General features: G+C 45.2%; 1 protein-coding gene across 1 annotated transcript in view; it reads left to right on the top strand.

The window, feature by feature from the left end:
* The window catches only part of TXNRD1 (thioredoxin reductase 1), a 37,386-nt gene that overhangs the window by 6,587 nt on the left and 7,309 nt on the right, over positions 1–23,490 (top strand). Inside the window, exons 2-12 of the mRNA XM_035127517.2 lie at positions 57–176; positions 4,266–4,338; positions 5,705–5,824; positions 6,689–6,834; positions 7,069–7,184; positions 8,040–8,265; positions 13,637–13,732; positions 14,615–14,691; positions 16,053–16,209; positions 16,749–16,856; positions 19,759–19,854. Of these exons, the coding sequence (XP_034983408.2) occupies positions 57–176; positions 4,266–4,338; positions 5,705–5,824; positions 6,689–6,834; positions 7,069–7,184; positions 8,040–8,265; positions 13,637–13,732; positions 14,615–14,691; positions 16,053–16,209; positions 16,749–16,856; positions 19,759–19,854 (1,335 nt within the window). The remainder of the gene's footprint in view (positions 1–56; positions 177–4,265; positions 4,339–5,704; positions 5,825–6,688; positions 6,835–7,068; positions 7,185–8,039; positions 8,266–13,636; positions 13,733–14,614; positions 14,692–16,052; positions 16,210–16,748; positions 16,857–19,758; positions 19,855–23,490) is intronic.

Below are 23,490 nucleotides of genomic sequence, written 5' to 3'. Positions count from 1 at the left end.
GTACCAAGCTATTCTGGACACATTTTAATGTACACATTTATTTTTCTCTTGTTTAGGCACACCATGAAAGAACGCTGAAAAAGCTTCTGGATGTGAATGGACAAGCACTGGGACCTTCTTATGACTATGATCTGATAGTTATTGGAGGGGGCTCAGGGGGACTTGCAGCTTCCAAGGTATGATAAGTAGAAGTGTGGTCTTGAAAGCAATCTAGCCAACCAGAGCTCTAGGAATGGATCCACTCTGTCTAAACTGTAGGAGTGAGATTCCGGTGTCTGAAAAAGATTTTGCAATCTGTTCTGTCCATATGCAAAACGGCCTTGTGCAGATACAGTCATACCTCATGTTACGTCCGCTGCGGGTTACGTCTTTTCAGGTTACGGACGTGCCGAAGCGCTGAATTGCGTCACACGCGTGCACAGACGCGGCACTTCAGGATGTGGCCTTTTCATGTTGCGAACGGGCCTCTGGAACGGATCCTGTTCGCAACCAGAGGTACCACTGTACGCTTCTTTCTGCAGACTTGTAACTTCAGTGTTGCAAAAGGATGGATGACAAATTCAGCTCCTTCCTCCTCTAGAGGCTTCTTGGATTTGCAAGGCAAGTTCTAGTCTGGGAACGTCACTGATCTGTTTTAGATCCACCTTCTGGAATGGACCTGGAACCCCTTTTTTCTGGAAACATTTCTACTCTGACTAAAGACCAGGTTTTCCATCTGGAGTCCTATCCCGTTGCTCTTGATAATTGGGCAGAGACTGTATCCCAGAATGGTGTATCAGTCAGTCCCTCTTCCCAGGGAATTCTGGGAATTGTACCTCTGTGAGGGGAATAAGGCTCTCCTAACACCTCTTGGCACCCATAACAAACTACAATTTCCAGTAGTCTTTGGAGGAAGCCATGACTGTTTAAAGTGGTAGGTAAAGGTAAAGGGACCCCTGACCATTAGGTCCAGTCGTGATCGACTCTGGGGTTGCGGCGCTCATCTTGTGTTATTGGCTGAGGGAGCTGGCATACAGCTTCCAGGTCATGTGGCCAGCATGACAAAGCCACTTCTGGCGAACCAGAACAGTGCACGGAAACGCGTTTACCTTCCCTCTTGGAGCGGTACCTGTTTATCAACTTGCACTTTGACGTGCTTTCAAACTGCTAGGTGGGCAGGAGCTGAGACCGAGCAACGGGAGCTTACCCCATAGCAGGGATTCAAACCGCCGACCTTCTGATCAGCATGCCTTAGGCTCTGTGGTTTAACCCACAGCGCCACCTGCGATCCTGTTTTAAATGTATAGTGCAGGGGGGGTCTCTATCTCCTTCCTCTTTTCTCTTTTCTCTTCCCTGCTTCCTTTGATCATCATCTCCAGGAATAATTAGACGGTGTTTATGCATCTTGGTGCTCCAAGAAGATGCTGCTGCCATTCTAGAGCTCTGATATACCTGGTGTGGTCAATGGCTTAAAAAACAGGCTAGTGATTAATTACACTTAAGTGTGAGTGCCTTATTTAAACTGTTGGGCTTTGCTCCTTTTGCAGACAAATGATGGTTCTGCAGTTGGGAGCACGAGTATGTAATGTACTGATGAGTAGTGTCTGCCATCTAAAATAGGCCATGCTTAATCACCAGCTTGAGCACTAGAGTTCTCGATGCAAGCCTAATGAATTTGGGAAAAGGAGAAGAGAACAGCGGAGAAGAGAACAGCGGACAAGAAAAGGAGAAAGCAAGCAAATGTTTCATACCCATGTCAGCAAAGTAGTTAGTATGCTTTTTCTAGTTCCTACTGTGAGTTGAATGATAAAGCTGTAGCACTAGAGAGAGAATTATAGGAATGTGAGAATCTGCCTGATAATGACCAACTAGCTTTACATTTTCTACTCCTGGCAGTGACTCTCCAGGATTTCAGACAGTCTTTTCCCAGGAACGCAGATGATGGATTAAAACGGGTAACACTCAAGGAGGACAGAAATGGGAGAGCATTTCAGTCTCCCTGAATGCTCTGTACCACATTTGAAGGCTTCCAAACTTGGAAAAATGTTTCCAAGGAAGCTTCCTAATGAAGTTGTTGAGTTAGAATTCATTTGCAGCTTTGACAGTATCAGTCAGAGTTGGTTGGGGTCAGTTTGGCTTGTGGGCCAGCTCACTTGCAGATAGCAATTGTCTCCCTTTTGGTTTTTATGTAGACTCCGCATCTTATTTTGTTGATTCGTTACCAGCTGGGAGTGGGTGTCACACACCCTTTCTGATCGGATCTTCTATTCTTTGGATCTTTCATTCGCGTTCTGTACAGTGAAGTGGCAACACCCTTCTGTTGCAGTAGGGAGCCTCCTGACTTCACTTTGTAGTAGCATTCCTCCGTCCTTGCCTCCGTGTCCTGCTGACTGTGCGCAACTGAGCATAACCATGCATCTGAGAAAGCAGTGCTCTGTCTTGGAAGAGTTTATGCTACAGTAAATTCATTAGTGCTGCGGTGACTCAAATGGCCACCTTTTGGGCATTTGGAACCCCTGACACACACCAGCCTCTTTTCAGCAGGGGTTCCCACCCCCCTCTGGCGCTTAGCTGCAGCAGCCATGACTGGGAGATGAGCTGTGCTGGCTCTAGATGCAAAGGCCCATCTGGTGGGTCTGATCCTGCATCCGGGTGCCTCCTGCTGGGCTTATCTGGTGGTGGTGACAGTGGTGGTGTCTGTACTGACTTGATGAGAGCCACCTGCCATCTTAGTTTCCCACAATTCCTCTGAGCAGGGCTATGTTGGGGCCAAAGTAGAATAATAAAATGGCCGCCAGTTGACATCCCCTGTGGTAGGTGACCTGGCTGCCCAGGGGGAGACCGTGGTAGTGGATCCTGCCAAGGAGCTGGTGTCCTGGTAGCTGCCCATGAATGCTGATAGATTTGCCACGTCAATACACCCAGCCAAGATTGGAAGTTCAAAGCCAAACTACACATTGCACTGTTGAAACTTTTTTTAAAAAGCATGTTTAACCTAGCCACTTTGCTTTTTCTTCAAACTAAAGCTGTGGGAACCTGGCAATGAAGGTTCCTGCAGCCAGTGTGGTGTAGTGGTTAAGAGCGGTAGACTCTTAATCTGGGGAACTGGGTTCGCGTCTCTGCTCCTCCACATGCAGCTGCTGGCTGACCTTGGGCTAGTCACACTTCTCTGAAGTCTCTCAGCCCCACCCACCTCACAGGGTGTCTGTTGTGGGGGAGGAAGGGAAAGGAGAATGTTAGCTGCTTTGAGACTCCTTCGGGTAGTGATAAAGCGGGATATCAAATCCAAACTCTTCTTCTTCATCATCTTCAGTCTGCATTGGTGCCTAGTGCCAGTTTTCTGTCCCAGAATCCTGCCCCGCACAACTATTTTCCCTTTTAGGCACAAATTGTAGTCTGGGGAGGGGTGGTGTTGAGGGTTCATCGAGCAACTGTTTCCCGATCCAGGAACACATTCTAGATCAGAGCCCAGGGGCTGCCTTTCCTTCAAAATAAAAGAAGTGGCCAGCTAAAGCATGCTCTAAGAAAAGTGTGAATAATATAACATGTGATTTGGCCCATACTCAGTTGTGCGGCGCAGCCAGGGTCTGGAGACTCATCCTTGCGTTTAGTGTATTCACCCATAATGATCTGCTTTGGAATGCTAAAGATGCAGGCCATGGCTGGGGGCGAAGGCTGATTTCACATGCCAGCAACACTTGACAAACACATCACTTGTTGCATGGGAATAAAGCTAATTTTAAGAAGTGTCATCATTTAAAATGCCCTGTGATCCAGAAGTCTTGAGGGCCATCCGCGTAAATGGGATTCAACCCATCATTTGACCGAGTTGTGGGAATTCGAGCAGCCAAATTATCTTTCAGCATTTAATTAAAGTTTGTGTTGTTACATTCACCCTTCCCTTCCTCCTTTTGCGCCTGTGGCTTTCAGCTAAGTGGTGTTTTTCTCGTGACTAGTAATTGTCGTGAAAAATCCAACCTTGCCTTTTCATCATGAAAGATGGCAGGATTGAAAGAAGTTGTCCTGGAAAGCCCCTCCCAAGAACGTGCTAAAAGACTTCAGGCAAATTCAAAATGTGTTGGACCATTTGTTTTTTCCGGTTATAACAGGACGTTTGACCGCCCCATCAATTTGTAACCCACTTGGGGAGAAAGGTTGGTCCTTGTGAACACTAGATATTGATCTCCCAAATTCATAATAAAGCAGTTGTTTTTTTACAACTTGGCCCACTATTACTTACAGTGCAGATTTTCAGCTGTGGTTGTTTTTTTTTGTTTGATTTCCAGGAAGCTGCCAAACTTGGCAAGAAGGTCCTAGTTCTGGATTTTGTTGTCCCTACTCCTTTGGGAACAAGATGGGGTAAGTAAATGGTTCTCAGCCTTTGCTTCTTTAGGGAAACTAGTGTGGCATAGTTTGTAGAGTGTTTGACTAGGACCTGGGAGACCAGGGTTCAAATCCCCACTCAGCCATGAAGCTCACTGTGTGACCTTGAGCAAGTCACCTACCTCACAGGGTTGTTGTGAGCATAAAATAAGGGAAGGGGATAAGTGTGTACGCCACCCTGGAGGAAAGATGGTATAGGAATCTAATAACAGTGATGATTATTATTGTATTATCAAGACATCCATTCAAATCTGGCATTTTCTTCCAATCTTGGACACCATAAGGTAGTACATGTTGCATTGTTTCCTCCCTGTCCTAACCCTTGAACATGATTGCCTATAGAACCAGGGCACAAAGAGCATATAAAGTACTACTTCAAACAGTGCACAAGCCAGCTTTTCGCCCTTCAATATATATTAAGAATAACTGTTGCCCTTTGTAGCTGTTTGTTGATTTGGTATTTTGATGGGTAAAGACTGAAATAGAAATGTTTAATTTTGGCAGCAGTACCATTTTTAGTGCTGAGATTCTGCCCAGGGAAGACAAATGCCTTGCAGGACCCATCTTACTAAAATAAAATAAAAAATCAGCGCATAGGATCACAGTTTCCCTACTGCCAGCATGCTCACTTGGGGAAGTGACATTTGGATCTTGTGCGGCAGCTACAGAGTCCTTTGCCTTCCATTTTCTTCATCTGAAAATGATGAGGACGCTTCACCCACTGCCTAGTGCAGTCCTGCCTTTTGGGTGGAATGAATGTAGGAAGTTGTCTGAGTTAGACCATTGGTCCAGTTAGGTCAGCCTTGTCTACACTGACAGTCAGTGGCTCTCCAGGGTTTCACGATTGAACCTGGCACCTTCTCCATGCAAAGCAGATGATCTCCTCATGAGACATGGCTCTTTCCTATCTTGCTGGAGTTTGGGGGGCAACAGGGATCGTCCATTTATTTCCCTTCAGCCACAGTGCCCCTGGCTGCTGCTTCTGAAGGGTGAGGGAAGACAAAATTTGGCCCAGTTTCCCCCTGAAAAATCGGGTGGCCTTGTTGCACCAGTCACATAGGCTTCAAACCACCTTGCTTGTCCCTGGCTTCCATATCTGCCTCCCACTGAAGAAATAAAAGTCCAGATCAATAACGTTTTTTCCAGTTGCCCTGGGGAAGGCAGGACTCTGGTTGCTGTTACAGAGGAAGGATTGGGTGCTCTGACAGAATGGGGCTACAGCCAATGACCTACGGACCAATAGTTGTACAGCTGGTCAATTTGAATGCCGTACTGAATGACTGGGTGGTCCTGTCATAATGAGTTGCCGTATGAAACTCATTAGGTTGCCTTTCTTTTGCAGGTCTCGGAGGAACCTGCGTCAATGTAGGATGCATTCCAAAGAAGCTGATGCACCAGACGGCTTTGCTTGGGCAAGCCATAAAGGATGCGCCCAAGTTTGGCTGGCAGCTGGATGACAAAGGTAGAGGCAGAGAATCCCATGTTGGCTGTTGGCTGTGTAATCTGTGCTGCTCTTAGGAAGTTTAACCTGAGTGGAGGGTGTAGAGCAGGCATCCCCCAACATCCTCCAGTTGTTTTGACCTACAACTCCCATGATCCCTAGCTAACAGGACCAGTGGTCAGGGATGATGGGAATTGTAGTCCAAAACATCTGGAGGGCCGAAGTTTGGGGATGCCTAGTGTAGAGAGACCATTGGTGGGATTCAAAGGGATGGAGGTATGCTTTACACACACACACACACACACACACACACCCCGGAATTCATTCATGGTTTTGGCATTCCCAGATAGCCTGGTGCCTTACAGATTATTATTATTTTTTAAAATACTGTACAATTCCCTCAATCCCTGGCCATAAGCCACATTTGCTGGGGCTGAAAGTTGCTGTAGTTAAAACTAGGTTCAGGAAGGCTGTTCTAGGAGTGCCGTATTTATTGTGATCACATATTTTATCTGCCTAAAAGCTGGAGACACAAAGCGGAGTGTCTGAAGGCTGATCAGATGTTTGTTCATAGTAGTGGTGATAATAGTAAAGCAAATGTGAGTTCTGCGTGTATAAGACCTTCCTTTCTAAAGGATGATTTCAGAGGATTATGCAGCAGCACTTGCAAAATACACTGGACCACACTCACCCACATTGTTAATCCATGGAGTGTCGGCAAAACTCCACAAACCTTGGGGAATTAAATTATCTATAAATAGGAGAGACACAGCTGTGCATCAGGTGTTTGTTATTGCATAGCATGCTAATGGAAAACGAAGGCCTTGGGAAGCTGAGGACTGAACTTTCATCTAACTTTTTTTTGTTTTGTTTTTAAATCCTCAGCCATAAATCACAGCTGGGATACTATGACCGAAGCGGTTCAGAATTATATTGGCTCTCTGAACTGGGGCTACCGGGTGTCTCTCCGAGAGAATAAAGTTACATATGAAAACGCTTATGGAGAGTTTGTTGGGCCGCACAGAATTAAGGTAATGGAAATTGCCCCCTTTATGGCTTCTTGTACCTTTTGGTCTGCGCTGCAGCTTTTTTACCCTACTTTTCCTGGAGAAGGCTGGCTGGTCTTCAAATGAAGAGATCTCACTAGATCAGACTGCTAGCATTTGGCGTCCAACAACATCTCCCATCCTCCTCTGGCTTAATGGAATGAGAGCTCACAGTCACAGGCTTTTACAGTTAAAAATAGCTGGCATTTTTATTTACAGGCAACAAATAACAAAGGAGTACAGAAGTTATACACAGCAGAAAGATTTCTGATTGCCACTGGAGAGAGACCCCGTTATCTGGGCATCCCTGGAGACAAAGAATATTGCATCACCAGGTGAGATAACCCATTAAAATGTGTCTTATGTCCTGGGGGAAGTGCCTGCTGTCACTCAAAGCAAGCGTTATGAGTGAAGTGACTCTGGGCTGGTTCAAACATACAGAGTTTTGAAGTGGCATAGTATTAAAAGCACTTATGTGTCAGAACAGCTTGCCACTTAAAACTCGTATCTCCTTTCCTCCTTGGGCAAAATATCAATTTTCAAGTGACGAGCCATTCTTGCTTTGGTTTCGATTTCTCGTCATGTGTAAGATCTACAGTGACAGGAAGGTTTGTTTGCATAGCAGATGCCTCTTCTCCACTTCCTTCTCTGTGGAAAATATACAGCCAGTCATAAGATATTTCAGTTTCTTCATATGTAACTCTTAAGACTGGAGGCAGAAAAGGCTTGGAGTGAGACATAGCCCTGGACTTTCTGGTTTCTTGATGTGAAATCTTCCATTTGCAGAGCAGAATGTGCAGAAAGGAAGTCAGTCTGTACCACTTTTGTGGTCTTCCTTGTTTACTATGTAAATAGCATTAATTTCATCACCAGCTCATAAACAGGTTTATTTGTGACCACTTTCTCTCTGAGATTCTTTACATTCTCCTTGAAAATTACATTATTATTATTTTTCCTTCTGTGCTCTGACTTCATCTTCCAGTTAGTTTGCTGCCTGATATATCTCCTGCCTTCTGGGGTGCAAGACGGTGTGTAAAATTCCATGAACCACAAAAGATAAAACATAATGGAATGAGCCATTGCCCCTTCTTTTATTGGAACAGTGTCAGTGGTGTACATCTCAGCTGTATGGATTTACCTTGTATTTTTGACTCGGCTATTCATTCGTATTATTATTATTATTTTCCCAGTGATGACCTCTTCTCCCTGCATTACTGCCCAGGGAAAACATTGGTGGTCGGAGCTTCCTATGTCGCCCTTGAGTGTGCAGGATTCCTTGCAGGCCTTGGCTTAGATGTGACTGTCATGGTGCGGTCCATTCTCCTGCGGGGGTTTGATCAGGAGATGGCAAACAAAATAGGGGAGCACATGGAAGAACATGGTGTCAAGTTCATTCGGAAGCATGTGCCTAGCCAGGTAAGAGGGGTGGAGGGATAGCACTTGTCCTTGTTATTACATTATTGGATGCGCATTTTAGGTATTTTGCATTATACATTGCTTTAAATATTCTGGCATTATAGTTATTGTCCGTTGCATTTTGCCATGTAAGTTGCTTTGAGACTTTTTTTGAGGGTAAAAAGCAATTATAACAAATGTTAATCATAAATGCTGCCCCCACCCATTCAGTAAACACGTAATTTTAAAATGTGCTTTAATACAAACACCGTCAAAGAAATCCAGGTTCTGTTTTATGACTTCAGAAGCTCATGTTTCACCATTTCCTTGCAAAGCCTATATATCGTGGCACACAGGGTGCTTTAGCCCAGTATTTTCTGCCTTTATGTGGCAGTTCTTCAGAGTCTCGGGCTTCTGCATCACCTGCTATCTGATCCTTTGAACTAGAGAGTAAGCTTGGGGTCTTCTGCTGGCAAAAATGCTCTTCCACTGAGCTATGGTCCTTCCTGTGTGTGATTCATTGCTGTGATGTTCTGTTTTGACTCCCGAACGCTGCAAACCTGGAAGTGAGTGTTCCAGTTTGTGAACGTTCTTCGGAACCCGAACGTCGAACAGGGCTTCCGATTGGCTGCCAGAGCTTCCTGCAGCCAATCAGAAGCTGTGCCTTGGTTTCCAAATGTTTGGGAAGTTGAACGGACTTCCGGAACGGATTCCGTTCGACTTCCGAGGTATGACTGCATTAGGTTGCTATCTCACAGACGTTTGTGAGGGCCTTCCACATTTATAGTGGAATAGTTGTTGGTTTTTTTGGGGTTTTTGGCTTTGTGCGCAGGATGCTGTCATGCTTGGAGGTATACTTAGAAGTTGGCTTCTGGTCCTCCTGTTTTGACCCCTTCCCCATCAAAATTCTGTTCGGTGCAGAATTTTGTCTGGGGGGCCTAAAACATCTACTTCACGGTGAGTTTTCCCCTTGAACCTATCTGGAGTTTGACACTTCCATTTAAAATTATCATCATTATTATTTATTTGTTATCACTACAATTACATTTACGCCCCACATTTCCTTCAAGGGGGACATGCATGCTTCTTCCCACTTCCTATTTTGCCTTCACAACAACCCTGTGAGGTAGGCTGAGCTGAGTGACTGGTGCAAGGTCACCTACTGAGTATCATAGGTGAGTGGGGATTTGAATCCCGGTCTCCCCGTTCTATACTCTAACCACTCCAACACATTTTTTTTCATGTGTTTTAAATTCATTTTTCTTTCTTCAGTACAAACATCAAAAGATGTACACACAAACATGCCCCCCTTGCAACAGCACAAAAAGCATGAATTACATTTTCCCCCATGCTAATAATAGCGCCGGCAGTTAGTTGTCTCTCTCTGTCTCCCTCTAAAATGTGTGCAATTTGTGCATTATCAATATTTTCATGCCGCTCAATAGCAAAACTCTCTGAGCTGCTTACTGTAATTTAGCCATACAAGATGGAAACAAAAAAAAAATATAAATAATGCAGCATAAAAGCTCCAGCAGCCAAGAAATAAGATCAGCACAACAAAATTCTCAAGCAGCACCAGAAAATATTTTAAAGATGTTTAAATCATTTGGAAAAAGCCATTCCGTTCTGCCCAAGGTGCAGCAAAAGAACGTTTTTTTAAAAAAAAAGTTAATTTTTTTTGCTTCAGTCAGATACACTTACCTAGGAAATAGCCCCATTGAACTCAGTGTGGTTACTTGTGAGTAGCCATGCATGAGATTCCATTGCTAAAAGATGACTTGTGTTCTTGCAGTTGTGAGGGAGCTCTCACAGAGGATGTATATGTGAGAGAGGAAAAGATATTGTTAGCATGCATTTCCTGTAATGATTAATCAGTAATTATTTTCCTATAATTACTGTGCACACGAAAGTGTGCATGCACACGAAAGCTCATACCAAAATAAAAACTTAGTTGGTCTTTAAGGTGCTACTGAAGGAATTTTTTTATTTTACTTCGATCCAGACCAACACGGCTACCTACCTGTAACCAGATAGATAATTGTTTTCCATTCTGTGGGGCATTAGGATAGGCTTTCAGCTTTTCAAAGACAAGAACATTAAATGCAACAAATTTCCTCTGTGCTTCCTCTTAAACACACCAGATAGTAAAACTTAACAACAACAACAACAACTTAAAAACACTACCTGGTCAGCTTTTGCTGAGCAAACATACCCTCCCTTATTGAAAGAGAGCAAGCTGAAAACCAAAGAGAGCGTGAATGCTTCTTTTTTGTGTGCATAAATTATATCCATTGCTTGGGTTGAGAAAGTAGAAGTTTGGCTACATTTAAGCAGCATATAAAGGTACAGTAAAGGGACCCCTGGCTGTTAAGTCCAGTCGCAGACGACTCTGGGGTTGTGGCACTCATCTCGCATTATTGGCTGAGGGAGCCGGCGTACAGCTTCCGGGTCATGTGGCCAGCATGACAAAGCCGCTTCTGGCGAACCAGAGCAGCACACAGAAATGCCGTTTACCTTCCTGCTGGAGTGGTACCTATTTATCTACTTGCACTTTGAGGTGCTTTCGAACTGCTACGTGGGCAGGAGCAGGGACCGAGCAACAGGAGCTCACCCCATTGCGGGGATTTGAACCGCCGACCTTCTGATCGGCAAGCCCTAGTCTCTGTGGTTTAGACCACAGTGCCGCCACTCGTGTATAGCCGTACCCTTTTATTGTCCTTTCTGCAGTAAGGTGCGGTGTGTTTCTGGAATGGGATAGATGTGCTCAGATCCCAAAAGAAATGAAAGAATAGCCAGTTTGCATGTCTGGGTGTGGTTTACAGAGCAGGTTGAGTTCTGAAATAGGGAGGAAGCTTTTCTGAAAATGGCAGGGCACTTATGTGCTATATTCAATGTTATCTGGATCACAGCATATGGGGAAGGGAGGTTAATCCTCTCCCTCTATCTGCACCCCTCAGGAAAAAAACAAACACCCAGTCTTCCTCTGTGCTACAAAGATGTCCAGATATGCACTTGAAGGTAGCAGGCTAGCTTAGGGAGGACATAGGGACCAGCCTAGAGGCACACACAACTCTTGGAGTGCCACTGCTCCCCACCAGCCAATCCAATTAAACTTTTATTGCAGTAGCCATAGGCCATGACATCATTCAGGAGAACAAACAAAACAAAAAAACCCAAACAACAACAATAACCATAAAAATCATCGGGCACAGACATACAATAAAACCACGGTCACAGCTACTAAAATTATTTGTTGCATTAAATAGAATAGAATAGCAGAAGATTCTCAGGTAAGATGTGCCAAATCAAATACGAATCGCCTTTGCAGTTGACTGCTATTTTGTCTAGTACCCCACCAGCCAGAATCTGTTACCTGAGGAGGTTGCTTCACTCTGCCTCATGGTAGGGCTGGCCCTGTAGTGTGAGCATAATTCTAGTCCTGTGTAGACTGTAGGAGTCTGAACTACTTCAGAATTTCTGCAGAAGTAATCATGTGAGTTTACTGCATTTCCTGGATTTGGCAGTGGTTTACCTTTTGTGGGGTTTTTTCTTCTTTTCAACATAGATGATTTTGTGTTTGATGCAGGAAACAAGATACCTCAGTAAGTGAACCTATGGCAGACAAAATGTTCTGTGAAATGGGCTCAATAGTAGGAAGGGCTGCTCCACCTACCAGCCAAGGAGGACACTTGTCCTGAATAGCGTGACAGGAGAAAGGGCATTTGCTTCTTGGCACAAAGCTATTAAAAGTGCAGGAACTCCTTTAGCCTAGCTTGGCACTTGGAGGAAGTTAACTCTCCCCTTGACTGGAGGAAGTAAGCTACCTTGTTTACATAAGGTGATGCTTCCATTTATTAATACCTTTTTAAATTTCCGCATTGTTCTGAGAACTCTCCCCCCGTGGTCCTTTATTGCCTTTGAATGCTATGGTATGAATCAGTGATATAAGTGGCAGCAGCACTTTTCATTATTTTCACTTCCTGTGTTATAAAAGAACTGCCATAGAGCTGTCATAAAAATGACTTTATAAAGAGAAAGAGGTTGCGTGTCACTTAGAAGCCAGTTTTGAGGACCTTTAGCTGCTGCAGCAAAGAGGTTTATATTTTTCATAAGCCATAGGTTTAACCATTTCTTTTCCTTGAATGGTTTTTTGCAGATTGCATTGGAGATTGTGGTGTAAATGTAGGGCTAATTTTCCAAATCCCCTTGAGCCTTGACTTCAAAGCTGCAACATCTTTCTTTAGTTGATTCATGATCACATTTAAGGTCACATGAGATATGATGGGAGCAGCCATGTTTGTTAAATCATGGATCTTTCCCATTCACATATTAAATGCAGGTAGTGTGATTTTTAACACCGAAAGGGGGGAGGTCTAATTTTAACATCGCTGCTGTTGGTTATCCCAGGTGTTTTTCTATGAGCCCGGATCTGTAAGGTAAAGGTAAAGGGACCCCTGATCATTAGGTCCAGTCGTGACAGACTCTGGGGTTACGGCGCTCATCTCGCTTTACTGGCCAAGGGAGCCGGTGTACAACTTCCAGGTCATGTGGCCAGCATGGCAAAGCTGCTTCTGGCGAACCAGAGCGCATAGAAATGTTGTTTACCTTCCCACTGTAGCGGTACCTATTTATCTACTTGCACTTTGACGTGCTTTTGAACTGCTAGGTTGGCAGGAGCTGGGACCGAGCAACGGGAGCGCACCCCGTTGTGGGGATTCGAACCGCCGACCTTCTGATCGGCAAGCCCTAGGCTCTGTGGTTTAACCCACAGCGCCACCCGCGTCCCATGCCCAGACCTGTATGGGGAGGTAAAATGGAGAATGGTCTTGGCACCTTTCAACCCACATGTCCTTTTGCTATTAACATATCCACTTTCTACTTGACTGGGGCAGGCACATAAAGAACAAAAATGGCTGTCACCATGTTGATCAGATATAGATAAAGATATTTAGCATTCATAACATTCTCAACTGCATAAATGGTTCTTTAGCATGCGTGTCTACTTGTTAGGGTTTAAATCTTGTGTTAAATGTATGTATTGTTTCTGTGTGTGTTCTAGTTTTGTATAAATCACCTTGAGGTGGCCGTTTAGAAGGCAATTAATAAATCACTGACTAGAATAATATATGCACTTGGCCTTTAGGTTAAATGTGAGTAGCTTAAAAGTCTGTTTCCTTCTCGTTAAATCTCTGGTTTTTGTTCAGGGAAAACGGCTCTAGTAAATAGGTAGGATCCATTCCAGAAATCTAGTGGACCTCCTTCCAAAACTCCCTCTTATTTCAACAACATCCTGAGTTAAAAATACACTTGTATTGGATGCATTCATGGTTTGAACCAGTGCATCTACTTCTTGACACACCGAGGTAATATTTTAATGCTCAAAATTCTGCAGATTGAACAGATCCAGGAAGGAACTCCCGGAATACTCAGAGTCACATCTTGCTCCACAGAAAACTCTTCTGAAATACTTCAAGGGGAATACAATACAGTAAGTAATTTGTGCTGGTCTTCTCTGTTGCAAATTTGGCCGTACGTTGAATGGCTTTGAGAGATTGTTTACATGCTGAGTCAGATGCTCAGCTTTTCTCTAGCTTTTCTCTAGCTGTGAACTGGGCTGTACCTGGAGGAGTGTTTAGCTATTCACATGATTGCAGCTGCTGCAGAAGATGTTGGTACAGCTGTGGAATTAGCTGCTGGTTGCCTCCAGGTACAACTGGGTCCACACAGCCATTTCCCTATGGCAGGCATAGGCAGCCTTGGCTCTCCAGATGTTTTGGAACTACAACTCCCATGATCCTTGACCACTGGGCCTGTTAGCTAGGGATCATGGGAGTTGTAGTTCCAAAACATCTGGAAAGCCAAGGTTGCCTATGCCTGCCCTATGGGATTGCAGCGCCGCAGCTTCTCAGTTGCTGATGTTTTTCAAACCAGCCCTCCATGAACAATTTTCACAATGAAATTTGTAGCATGGGGTCCAGGATTCTGATTGATCTTCTGGTTGTTCTAATGCAGTAATTAATATACTTTGTTCCCCCCCCAAACACCTAAGCTTCCAGGAGCAGTGGAGGCTGGGTTCATAAGTGGGAATGAAGCACTGCCCCAGTAGCCTCAGTCTGTCCTCACTTGACCCTCCCCTTCCTATTTACTAGCCCAGAGACTGACACTGGCTATTGGCGGCCTCTTCTTCTTCTTTAGGCCCTATAGAACTCAGCAGGGAGGAGGTTGAGGGCAAAAGTATTAGTTACCACCACCTGTCCTTGCCTCTGGTGCCACCTATTGTTGACCTCCCTTCTACTCAACCAGCCCCAACGGGCACCTGCTATCACTGCCTGGGAGTTGTATGACTAACACAAACACTGACGTTCTGCAGGTGTTGCTGGCCATAGGGAGGGATGCTTGCACAAGAAAAATCGGCTTGGAGAAAGTTGGAGTGAAAATCAATGAAAAGTAAGGCTAAATCTCTTTGACTGTCTTAAGTACCGTTGCACTGTGGTTTTGATTTTGTTTCCCCCCCCCCCAACATCAATTGCATTGATTTAAAGCATTTAATTTGGGGGGGGGGGAAGAGAGAGATAAATTTCCTTTCCAATGCAGTTCTGTTGCAATAAGGAGAGAGCCAGTGTGGCCTAATGGTTAGAGTGTTGGATTATAACCTGGGGGAGCAGGGTTCGAATCCCCTCTCAGCCATGAAGCTCATTGGGTGACCTTGGGCCAGTCACCATCTCTTAGCCTAGCCTACCTCATAGGGTTGTTGTGAGGGTGAAATGGAGAGGAGAACCATGTATACCACCTTGAGCTCCTTGGAGAGAAAAAAATGGGTATATAAATGTAATAAATTAAATAAGGAGGAACTCTACCCTCTATGTCTGATATATATCTATATCTCATTACCGAACATGCAATGAGGGTGGACTTTTGCAGTAACTGGAATGTTAATGATTAACAGCTTTGCAATCTAGGTTTCTGCATTATTTCACTATTGCTGGTTTCGCGGTCCAGATTTTTAATTTTTTTTTAATGTTCGTGCCAGTTAGCACTGTGAACTCTACCCTTTTGTACTGTGTATACTCTTTCCAGTTTTGATGCATGATGGGGCTCCTTTTTGGGGGTGGGGGGGGGAGGGCGATAACTCAGGAAATCTGCTTTGAATGCAGAAGGTCCCAGGTTCAATCCCTGTCGTCTCCCAGGTAGGGCTGGGAGAGACTCTTGTCTGAAACCCTGGAGTTGCTGCCACTGCCAGTCGCTGCAGACAATACTGAGCTAGAGAGACCATTAGCCTGGCTTCAGTATATGTTCGCTTCCTGTGCTCCTATGTTTTTAGCAGTTACGCAAAGGGGAGACGGTGAAAGGTGACGCTTCTCCTATCATAGCACTGCGATAAAAGGAAACGGGGGCTTTGCAAACTTCTCATTTCCATGCTGCTGTTAAAAGGCACAGAGGTCCTGGAACTCTGGGGAATCTCTTCCTTTCCTACCTACTTTGACAGTAATCTGTGGATTTAGTGGTCTGGCAGCCCACATTCTGCCTGAATTCATGTGCAAATGGCTATGTAATCTGAATCCGTTCCTGTTTGGGTCCATGCCTGTTCTCTGTGGACATGAAACATTGTTCTGAGGACACTGGGGATAAGTCTGCGAAATGCAGCAGGTTTTGCTATCTGAATCACAAATCCTTTCACGGCCAAGATGAACACAGCATGGACTCTTGCCCTGGCATTGGAACAGTCTGAATTGTACGAAGTTTGATTTTAAAGAAGAGATCCGCAACCTACAGGCCACCGAACCTCTCCTCTTTTCTCCCTCTCGTAGAACAGGAAAAATCCCTGTCAATGATGAGGAGCAAACTAATGTGCCTTATATCTATGCCATTGGAGATGTGTTGGAAGGCAAGCTGGAACTGACGCCAGTGGCGATTCATGCAGGGAGGCTGTTGGTACGGAGGCTTTACGGTGGCGCAAACACAAAGGTGAGCGAGAGGTTTATCGTCGTGCATTTTAAAGAAACCTAACCTGTCCCCACCCCACAGTCAGAATAATAATGCAATCTGCCACTCAGCCTCCCCCCCCATGCACTCTTGTTTACATGATTGACAGTGCATTGGCCCAATGAGAGTCCGCATTGTGCTTTTTGTATGGGTTTTCTTAGTCTTATGGAATTTTAAAAAACCTGTTGCAGACAAATGTGTTTTCCTCGCTTCCAGGGCACGTTCACCCACCATTAGCGGGGGCAGCAAAGGGGGAGGGGTGTTGTGCATCTGGTTTCCTGGCAGTAAGTGTTGCTGCTGCTTACAGGGGGGGGGGGAGGTGTGGGGAGCTCAGCCGATTGGCACCACTGCACTTGGACCATGTGCTACCTTCCCCTCACGCCCCCCCCATCTCAGTAAAGCGGCAGCCCAGGTGAACAGCACAGCACCTTTGAAGCTCCACCAGCCTTTGCAGAAGCTACCCCAGTGTTTTGTTCCTGATGCCGTGTGACACTCATCCAAAAGCATCTTTTCCTTGGCAGTGTGACTACGTGAATGTTCCCACCACGGTATTCACTCCTCTGGAATACGGCGCCTGTGGTTACTCGGAAGAAAAAGCCATAGAGGCATTTGGGGTGGACAACATTGAGGTGAGCCTAACAATCCTTCATAAAATATAGTATCAATATATTGTGTAACACAAGGCCGATCTTGTGCACCTTTCTACTTCTTGATTGGTTGTGTGTGTGTGTGTAGGACCATCATCTTGGATTGCAGGTGGTGCTGAGGTCTAACCACTGAGCCTTGGGCTTGCCAATCAGAAAGTCAGTGGTTCGAATCCCCGTGATGGGGTGAGCTCCTGTTGCTCTGTCCCAGCTCCTGCCAACCTAGCAGTTCAAAAGCATGTCAAAGTGAAGTAGATAAATAGGTACTGCTGTGGCGGGAAGGTAAATGACATTTCCGTGTGCTCTGGTTTCCATCACAGTCTCCCTTTGCGCCAGAAGCAGTTTAGTCCTGCTGGCCACATTACCCAAAAAGCTGTCTGTGGACAAACACTGGCTCCCTTGGCATGAAAAGCAAGATTAGTGCTGCAACAGCATAGTCACCTTTGACTGGACTTAACCGTCCAGGGGTCCTTTACCTTTACCATCATCTAGTCCAGGCATCCCCAAACTGCGGCCCTCCAGATGTTTTGGCCTACAACTCCCATGATCCCTAGCTAACAGGACCAGTGGTTGGGGAAGATGGGAATTGTAGTCCAAAACATCTGGAGGGCCGAAGATTGGGGATGCCTGATCTAGTCCTTCTCAAGGTTGGCTACACAATCACATCATTCAGTTGTGTCACTTAGCTTGGTGTCAATAGCCATGAGCCTGTGTGGATGACAGGCCTGCATCTTTATAAGCATCTGTGTGCCAGTGTCCCGGAATGCATCAGAGTAACATCTGTAGCTGAGTGAACATCTGCCTTGCCTGCAGAAGAGCCCAGGTTCAATTCCCCACATCTCTAGGTAAGGCTGGGAAAGGCCCTTGCCTGACATTCCACCCCCCATTGTTCTACCTGGACACTGAGGTCCAGCGCCGAGGGCCTTCTGGCGGTTCCCTCACTGCGAGAAGCCAAGTTACAGGGAACCTGGCAGAGGGCCTTCTCGGTAGTGGCACCCGCCCTGTGGAACGCCCTCCCACCAGATGTCAAAGAGAACAACAACTACAGTACCAGACTTTTAGAAGACATCTGAAGGCAGCCCTGTTTAGGGAAGCTTTTAATGTTTAACAGACCATTGTATTTTAATATTTTGTTGGAAGCCGCCCAGAGTGGCTGGGGCAACCCAACCGGATGGGCGGGGTATAAATAATTTATTATTATTATTATTATTATTATTATTATTATTATTATTATTATTATTATTTATTACTCTGAAGAACTGCTGCCACTCCTAAGCAGGTAGTGCTGCTCCCATTGCACACAGTGGTCTGACGTGATAAAAGGCCTCAACACTTATGTTCAGTAAACATGTGGGAAAACGTTGATGCAAGTTATTCAAACTTAAATCTATTCGTTGAGGGAAATACCTGCAAAACACAGGTGTATGTATCAAAAGTTATATTGTGCTGTTGACAATGTGGAGCTGCCCTAACAAAGCTTGCCTATTTGGTCAGGTGCTTATTTTAGAAGCATCCCTGCCATGCTTCTTTAGACTCCGTTGCCTTTTGTGACACTGTAGCAGTCCCATCCCTCTTCTCACACCTGTTGGTATTTCTGCACCCAACACTATCCGATAAGTAGCTGATGCCCAGGCTATTGTGTAAATTCAAAAGTGCCTAAGAGCTGGCTGGAGGGAGCCATGTTTGAGCCTTGCACCCCCATGTTTCATATGCCTGGGAAGCAAATGGACATACAGAAACAAACTATCAGTGCACCTATTATTAAAATTTCTATACCACCCTTCTTCAGAGGATCACAGGGCAGTTTACAATATAAAAACACAAAAATGCATGGATGTAAGGGGGAGGGATTATAGAGAACCCTCCCCCCTCATCAGAAGCAGCCCGTCTCCCAGCAGTCATGAGAGCGAGGGGTCTGAAGGGGGGAGTCAGGAAACGGAGAGGGAGTGCCAGGGCTCTGGCAACATCAAAGAGCCCCTGCTCCATAGGCAGGAAGAGAGGGAGGCGGAAAAAGTGGACAGGAATAGGTCAGACAGAAGACCCATCCCCCCGACGCCGGAATTGAGGAGGAGGAGGAGGAGGAAAGGGAGGCGCTTCTCAGTTCCGAGGCTTTTATGCTGGTCACAAACGCGGAGGGGGGTAGTGCAGGAATCTGACTTGAGTGGGTAGACATGAAATGAGCAATCCGTTACACTGTAAATAATGTGCACCAATAAAAACATCTGAAAGACAAGCATGTGGAAGGTCGTTACTCAAGAGTAGTCACAACACACCCTGACAATAACAAAGTAACAAACAAAACAATGCCCCAGGAGCAATTTGCCGCCCCGGGTGACGCAGCGGCTTCCTCCGCCCCTGCAATGCCCCTCTCACTTTAAAAGGCCATAGATTGTTTAATTAGTCAGAGGCCTGGGAGAAGAAGAATAAAAATTATTATTGACATGACACAGAATCAAGCTGCAGTTCAGTGAACAGGAATGAGATACATTTTGCTTATAATGTGCCCCGAACGCTCCTGACATGAGACCCTGCTTTTATGTGCATCCTCACCATTTGACAAGCATCTTGCTAGTCCAGGGGTTGTGAGAGGTGCCATTCTGTTACTGTTGACATTCATCACCTGCCTTCTCAGTGCCTAGTCACCCTAGTGTCTCTGGCCAGTACCTGAGAGGGGCAAAGTGCCACACCTGCACCAAACTGAGCTCCTCATGCTTCACTCCCCTCCCCCAACTCTGGAAGTAGCAATGATGCTTAACATTGGGAAGGTAGGTGAGCTTCATTGCCCTGCCTGCTCTTCCCATTCCCCTTGGACTGCTGTTGCATAATAGCCTTTCAGAAACTAAAAAAAATCTCCACAAACACTTAAATGTCTCCATTGCTTTCCCAGGTTTACCACAGTTACTTCTGGCCACTTGAATGGACGGTCCCATCCCGGGACAACAACAGATGCTATGCAAAGGTCATCTGCAATATTCCTGATCAGGTAACCATAGCATGCCACTATTTTTTTCCAGAATTATCAGCATTTTAGAGGAGCAAGGAGGTTTGTTTGTTTGTTTTTAAAGTGTTGATTTTGTATGCATCGTAATATATTACAATATAATTTCCCGACAAAACAGTACTGGGAATGCTGACAGAATTTTTTTTTTTTAAAAAAAATATTTTTATTAATTTTCCAATTAAAACCAATTATATCACATTCAATATTTCAAATTATACACATATATATATCAATCAAACCAAATGTTATGCCAAATCATCTAAAGAGTTTTTTATTTGGGTTCCCATGCTTCAAGAAATTGGGAATTCCTCGCAACTGTCCACTGCCGTCTTTTTTCTAAAGTTCAAATCGTCCTCCAAGTTCATAATAATCCAGATCTTCCCCTTACAGTCACATAGATGTTTTCCACTTTCATCCGATTGTTTCCCAGCTGCTGAGATAAATATCAAACAAAGTTTCACAGATGTTCTTTCTCCTGTGTGAGTTAATCAGTCCAGCCTCCCCATAAATCTTCTTAATGGAGCTCCCTGTTGCGTCGAAGCAGCTCGAAGTAGCGCCATCTTAAAAAGCTCAAATCACTTTCGTTTTCTCTCATAGCCATGAAGATTTACGATCATTATAGAATTTACAGCTTTTCCAGGCAGGAGACCCAAACATCAAACCATAAACTCTTGGTAAATTAATGGATCTCCTTGCCCTATAGCTGAACTTAGCTTCAGGTCGCTGCTCCAATTTAAAGTGCGTCACAGCTCATAAATCCTCCGAACGCGTCCAGAACTCCTTCCGTCCGACTAGGGGGGGGCTTTTCTCATCGGCAACTCCACATCTTTAAAAAATATGCTCAGTAACAACAGTTATAAAGTTCAACTCACACAGTCTTTTGCTTCTCTTTCACTCCAAACAAGCCAGGACATCGCGTCCGGGAAGGTACGAGGCAACAATATGAAAAAAATAAAATAAAAACTCACTTCCCTTATCGCTCCGTCCCCATCAATCCTTCTTCCAGATGCGGTACAGTCTTTGACTCCTCTCCCTCAGCAGCATAAATTTCTCAGCAGTAAACAGCGCTTCTTCCCCTCCTTCTGAAGTATGTCCATAGATTTAAGCCTAATTATCTTCTTTAACCATGGAAATCCCCGCCATGCAGATTAGCGTCCGGGAGTCCTGGCCCTCGTGAGTGCTCAGCCCAAGCTCCCCCCACTCCAAAAACAGTCGGAGTGGGTCCGGGGGCATCGCGGGCCAGCGGCCCCTCTCCGTAACCCCCGGAGAGGGTAGGGGGTTGCCATTTACTCCCCTAGCAACCGCCAAATTCCTCACGAAGGTCAGAGAGATGGAAAACAGGTCCCGGAACCCCGGGAATGCTGACAGAATTTGTATGAACTCCATGCATCTTAATTTGTAATGACACTTGGACTTGGGGGATAAAGCGCTTCCCTTTCATTGCGGCAAACACGGATGTTATCTTGAAAGCACTGGTTGGTTTTAAAAACACCCACAAATCCAACTCTTAAATTATAGTGCCTCTGGAACTGAATTAATAATACCTTGGCTAGATGTTACACTCATTAAGTGGCAGTCCTCTTTTATCTTTGCTCAAGATAATATCTGGTTGACGCCTTAGTTTTCGTGTTGTAATAATGGCTGGAGTCCAAAGGATTGTGGGAAAAGCAGGTGCTTGTGTTCTTATCTCAAGCTGCTTTTGAAACTGAGGGATGCCTCAGAAGCAATTTCTGACAGGCCAGAGGAGCATATTGGTTAAAGGGGGGGAGGGGAGTTCTTTTTCTTTTTTAAAACCTTTTTAGGCTCTGGATCCTCGTTTTAAACATGGGCTACAGTGAAAAACATAAATGTTACGTTTAGGCTTAGGGGGTGAGGAACCTGTGGCTCTTAAGGTGTAGCTGGACTACAACTCCCATCATCCCTAGCCATGCTTTCAGGGCCTGCTGTGGCTTGGGAGTCCAGCAACAACTGGAGGGCTACTGGTCCATTATTTTGTTCACGCTCAGTGTCCATATCTAGTGCTGCTTTCAGAATGCAATGCCAAATACTCAGGGCTGGATTCAGTTAATGAGGCCTGTGCAACGACTTTCACTAGCACAGTCAGTGGGACTCCCTTCCCCCCCCCCAATTGGAGATACCCCTCCCCCCGAGCAGCGTGTAGGGAAGGGAGAGGGATCATTCCATCTGGCAAGCTGATGGAATAGTGCTATGTTGAATCCCTTCCTCAGGCCAAACTGCTTGGGTGAAAACTAGACAATAGATGCAGGCAGTACTAGAATTTCCCCTCCACACATTGCCACAAGCCCTATCTAAGCATTCAATAAGATCACATGAGGGTTTAAGCTGGGAAAGGAGAACTCATGCTGGGCGTTTTCCCTTCACCTTTGGCCCTTCCTGTGCATAGCAGGAAGTTCTGAAGGGAGCTTGTAAAGGCGAGGTTCCTATTCACGAGGAGGCTCTTCCTTCTGGGAGATTCAGGGGTGAAGCAGGGATGTGCGGGGGCACAGAAAAGAGGGTTGTTGCCATGAGTGCACCCCACTCCCTAGTTTAAGCTTAGTGTTTCAGATCTGAGCCTGAGGCTCTCAGGTGCCCTTTTCCCACTCCTTTCTTGATTAGGCAGAATGGGTTGCGTACAAATTGGCAAAGTGTGGCTTGCCTCAACCCCCAAGGAAGTCAGGCAGGGAGGACTGCTAGTCTGTCTTGATCACATAACACCAAACCATAGGTCCAAACCAGTGGTGTGCAGATTTCAGGCTGGTCAGATCTCGTTTATCCTTCACAGGAACCAAAGAGCCAAGTGGGAAAAACCAAAATGGTAGGATTAAAGAACAGGATGTCTCTGAGCAGATGCTTAGCCTAAGGATTTTTCAGTAGCGGAACTGAACAGAACTCTGTTCTTTCACAAAAATCCATTCCTTGGTTAAGCCAACTAATGCACATAGATCAGGCACCCCCAAACTTAGGCCCTCCAGATGTTTTGGACTACAACTCCCATCTTCCCCGACCACTGGTCCTGTTAGCTAGGGATCATGGGAGTTGTAGGCCAAAACATCTGGAGGGCCGCAGTTTGGGGATGCCTGACAGAGATCATGATCTAAGTCACCACATTGTAGCTTTGGCAGTCAAATGGCTTTTGATGTGGAATATTTTAAAGGCGGTGAAAAAATAGCTGAAACCCCTGCTATTCATGGGTCGTCGTCCTCCTCCCCCAAATAAATTTATTTTCCAACAGAAGTGGAAAGTTAAAACAGAGTAAACTACAAACATACACACAAACTTATTGTTGACATTTTTTGTATACTCGAGCCTCTGGATTTATCACAGTTGGATTATAATGTGTCACTTAAGACAGGTATGAAAATACGAAAAAAGGGGTTGAAATATATTTAATGCCAATTCTCTTAGGTATTGGACAGTCTGAAGAAAGTAATTGTTTCAGGCCACAGCGAGTCAAGCCTTTGTTGTTCCTTTCTTCTGGGCATTCTTACAATTGATATCTCAAATGATAAAAGGAGGGTGTTCCTATATGCTACAACTTCAGCAGGAATGTTGGTTGCTAAAAACTGGAAAGGGTGTTAGGACACCAACGAAGGAAGAATGGCAAATCAAATTGTGTGA

The sequence above is a fragment of the Zootoca vivipara genome, chromosome 10 (assembly GCF_963506605.1).
Source record: "Zootoca vivipara chromosome 10, rZooViv1.1, whole genome shotgun sequence".
Lineage (NCBI taxonomy): Eukaryota > Metazoa > Chordata > Lepidosauria > Squamata > Lacertidae > Zootoca > Zootoca vivipara.
The sequence above is the reverse complement of the archived record's forward strand: the minus strand, read 5'-3'. Positions and strand labels throughout refer to the sequence as shown.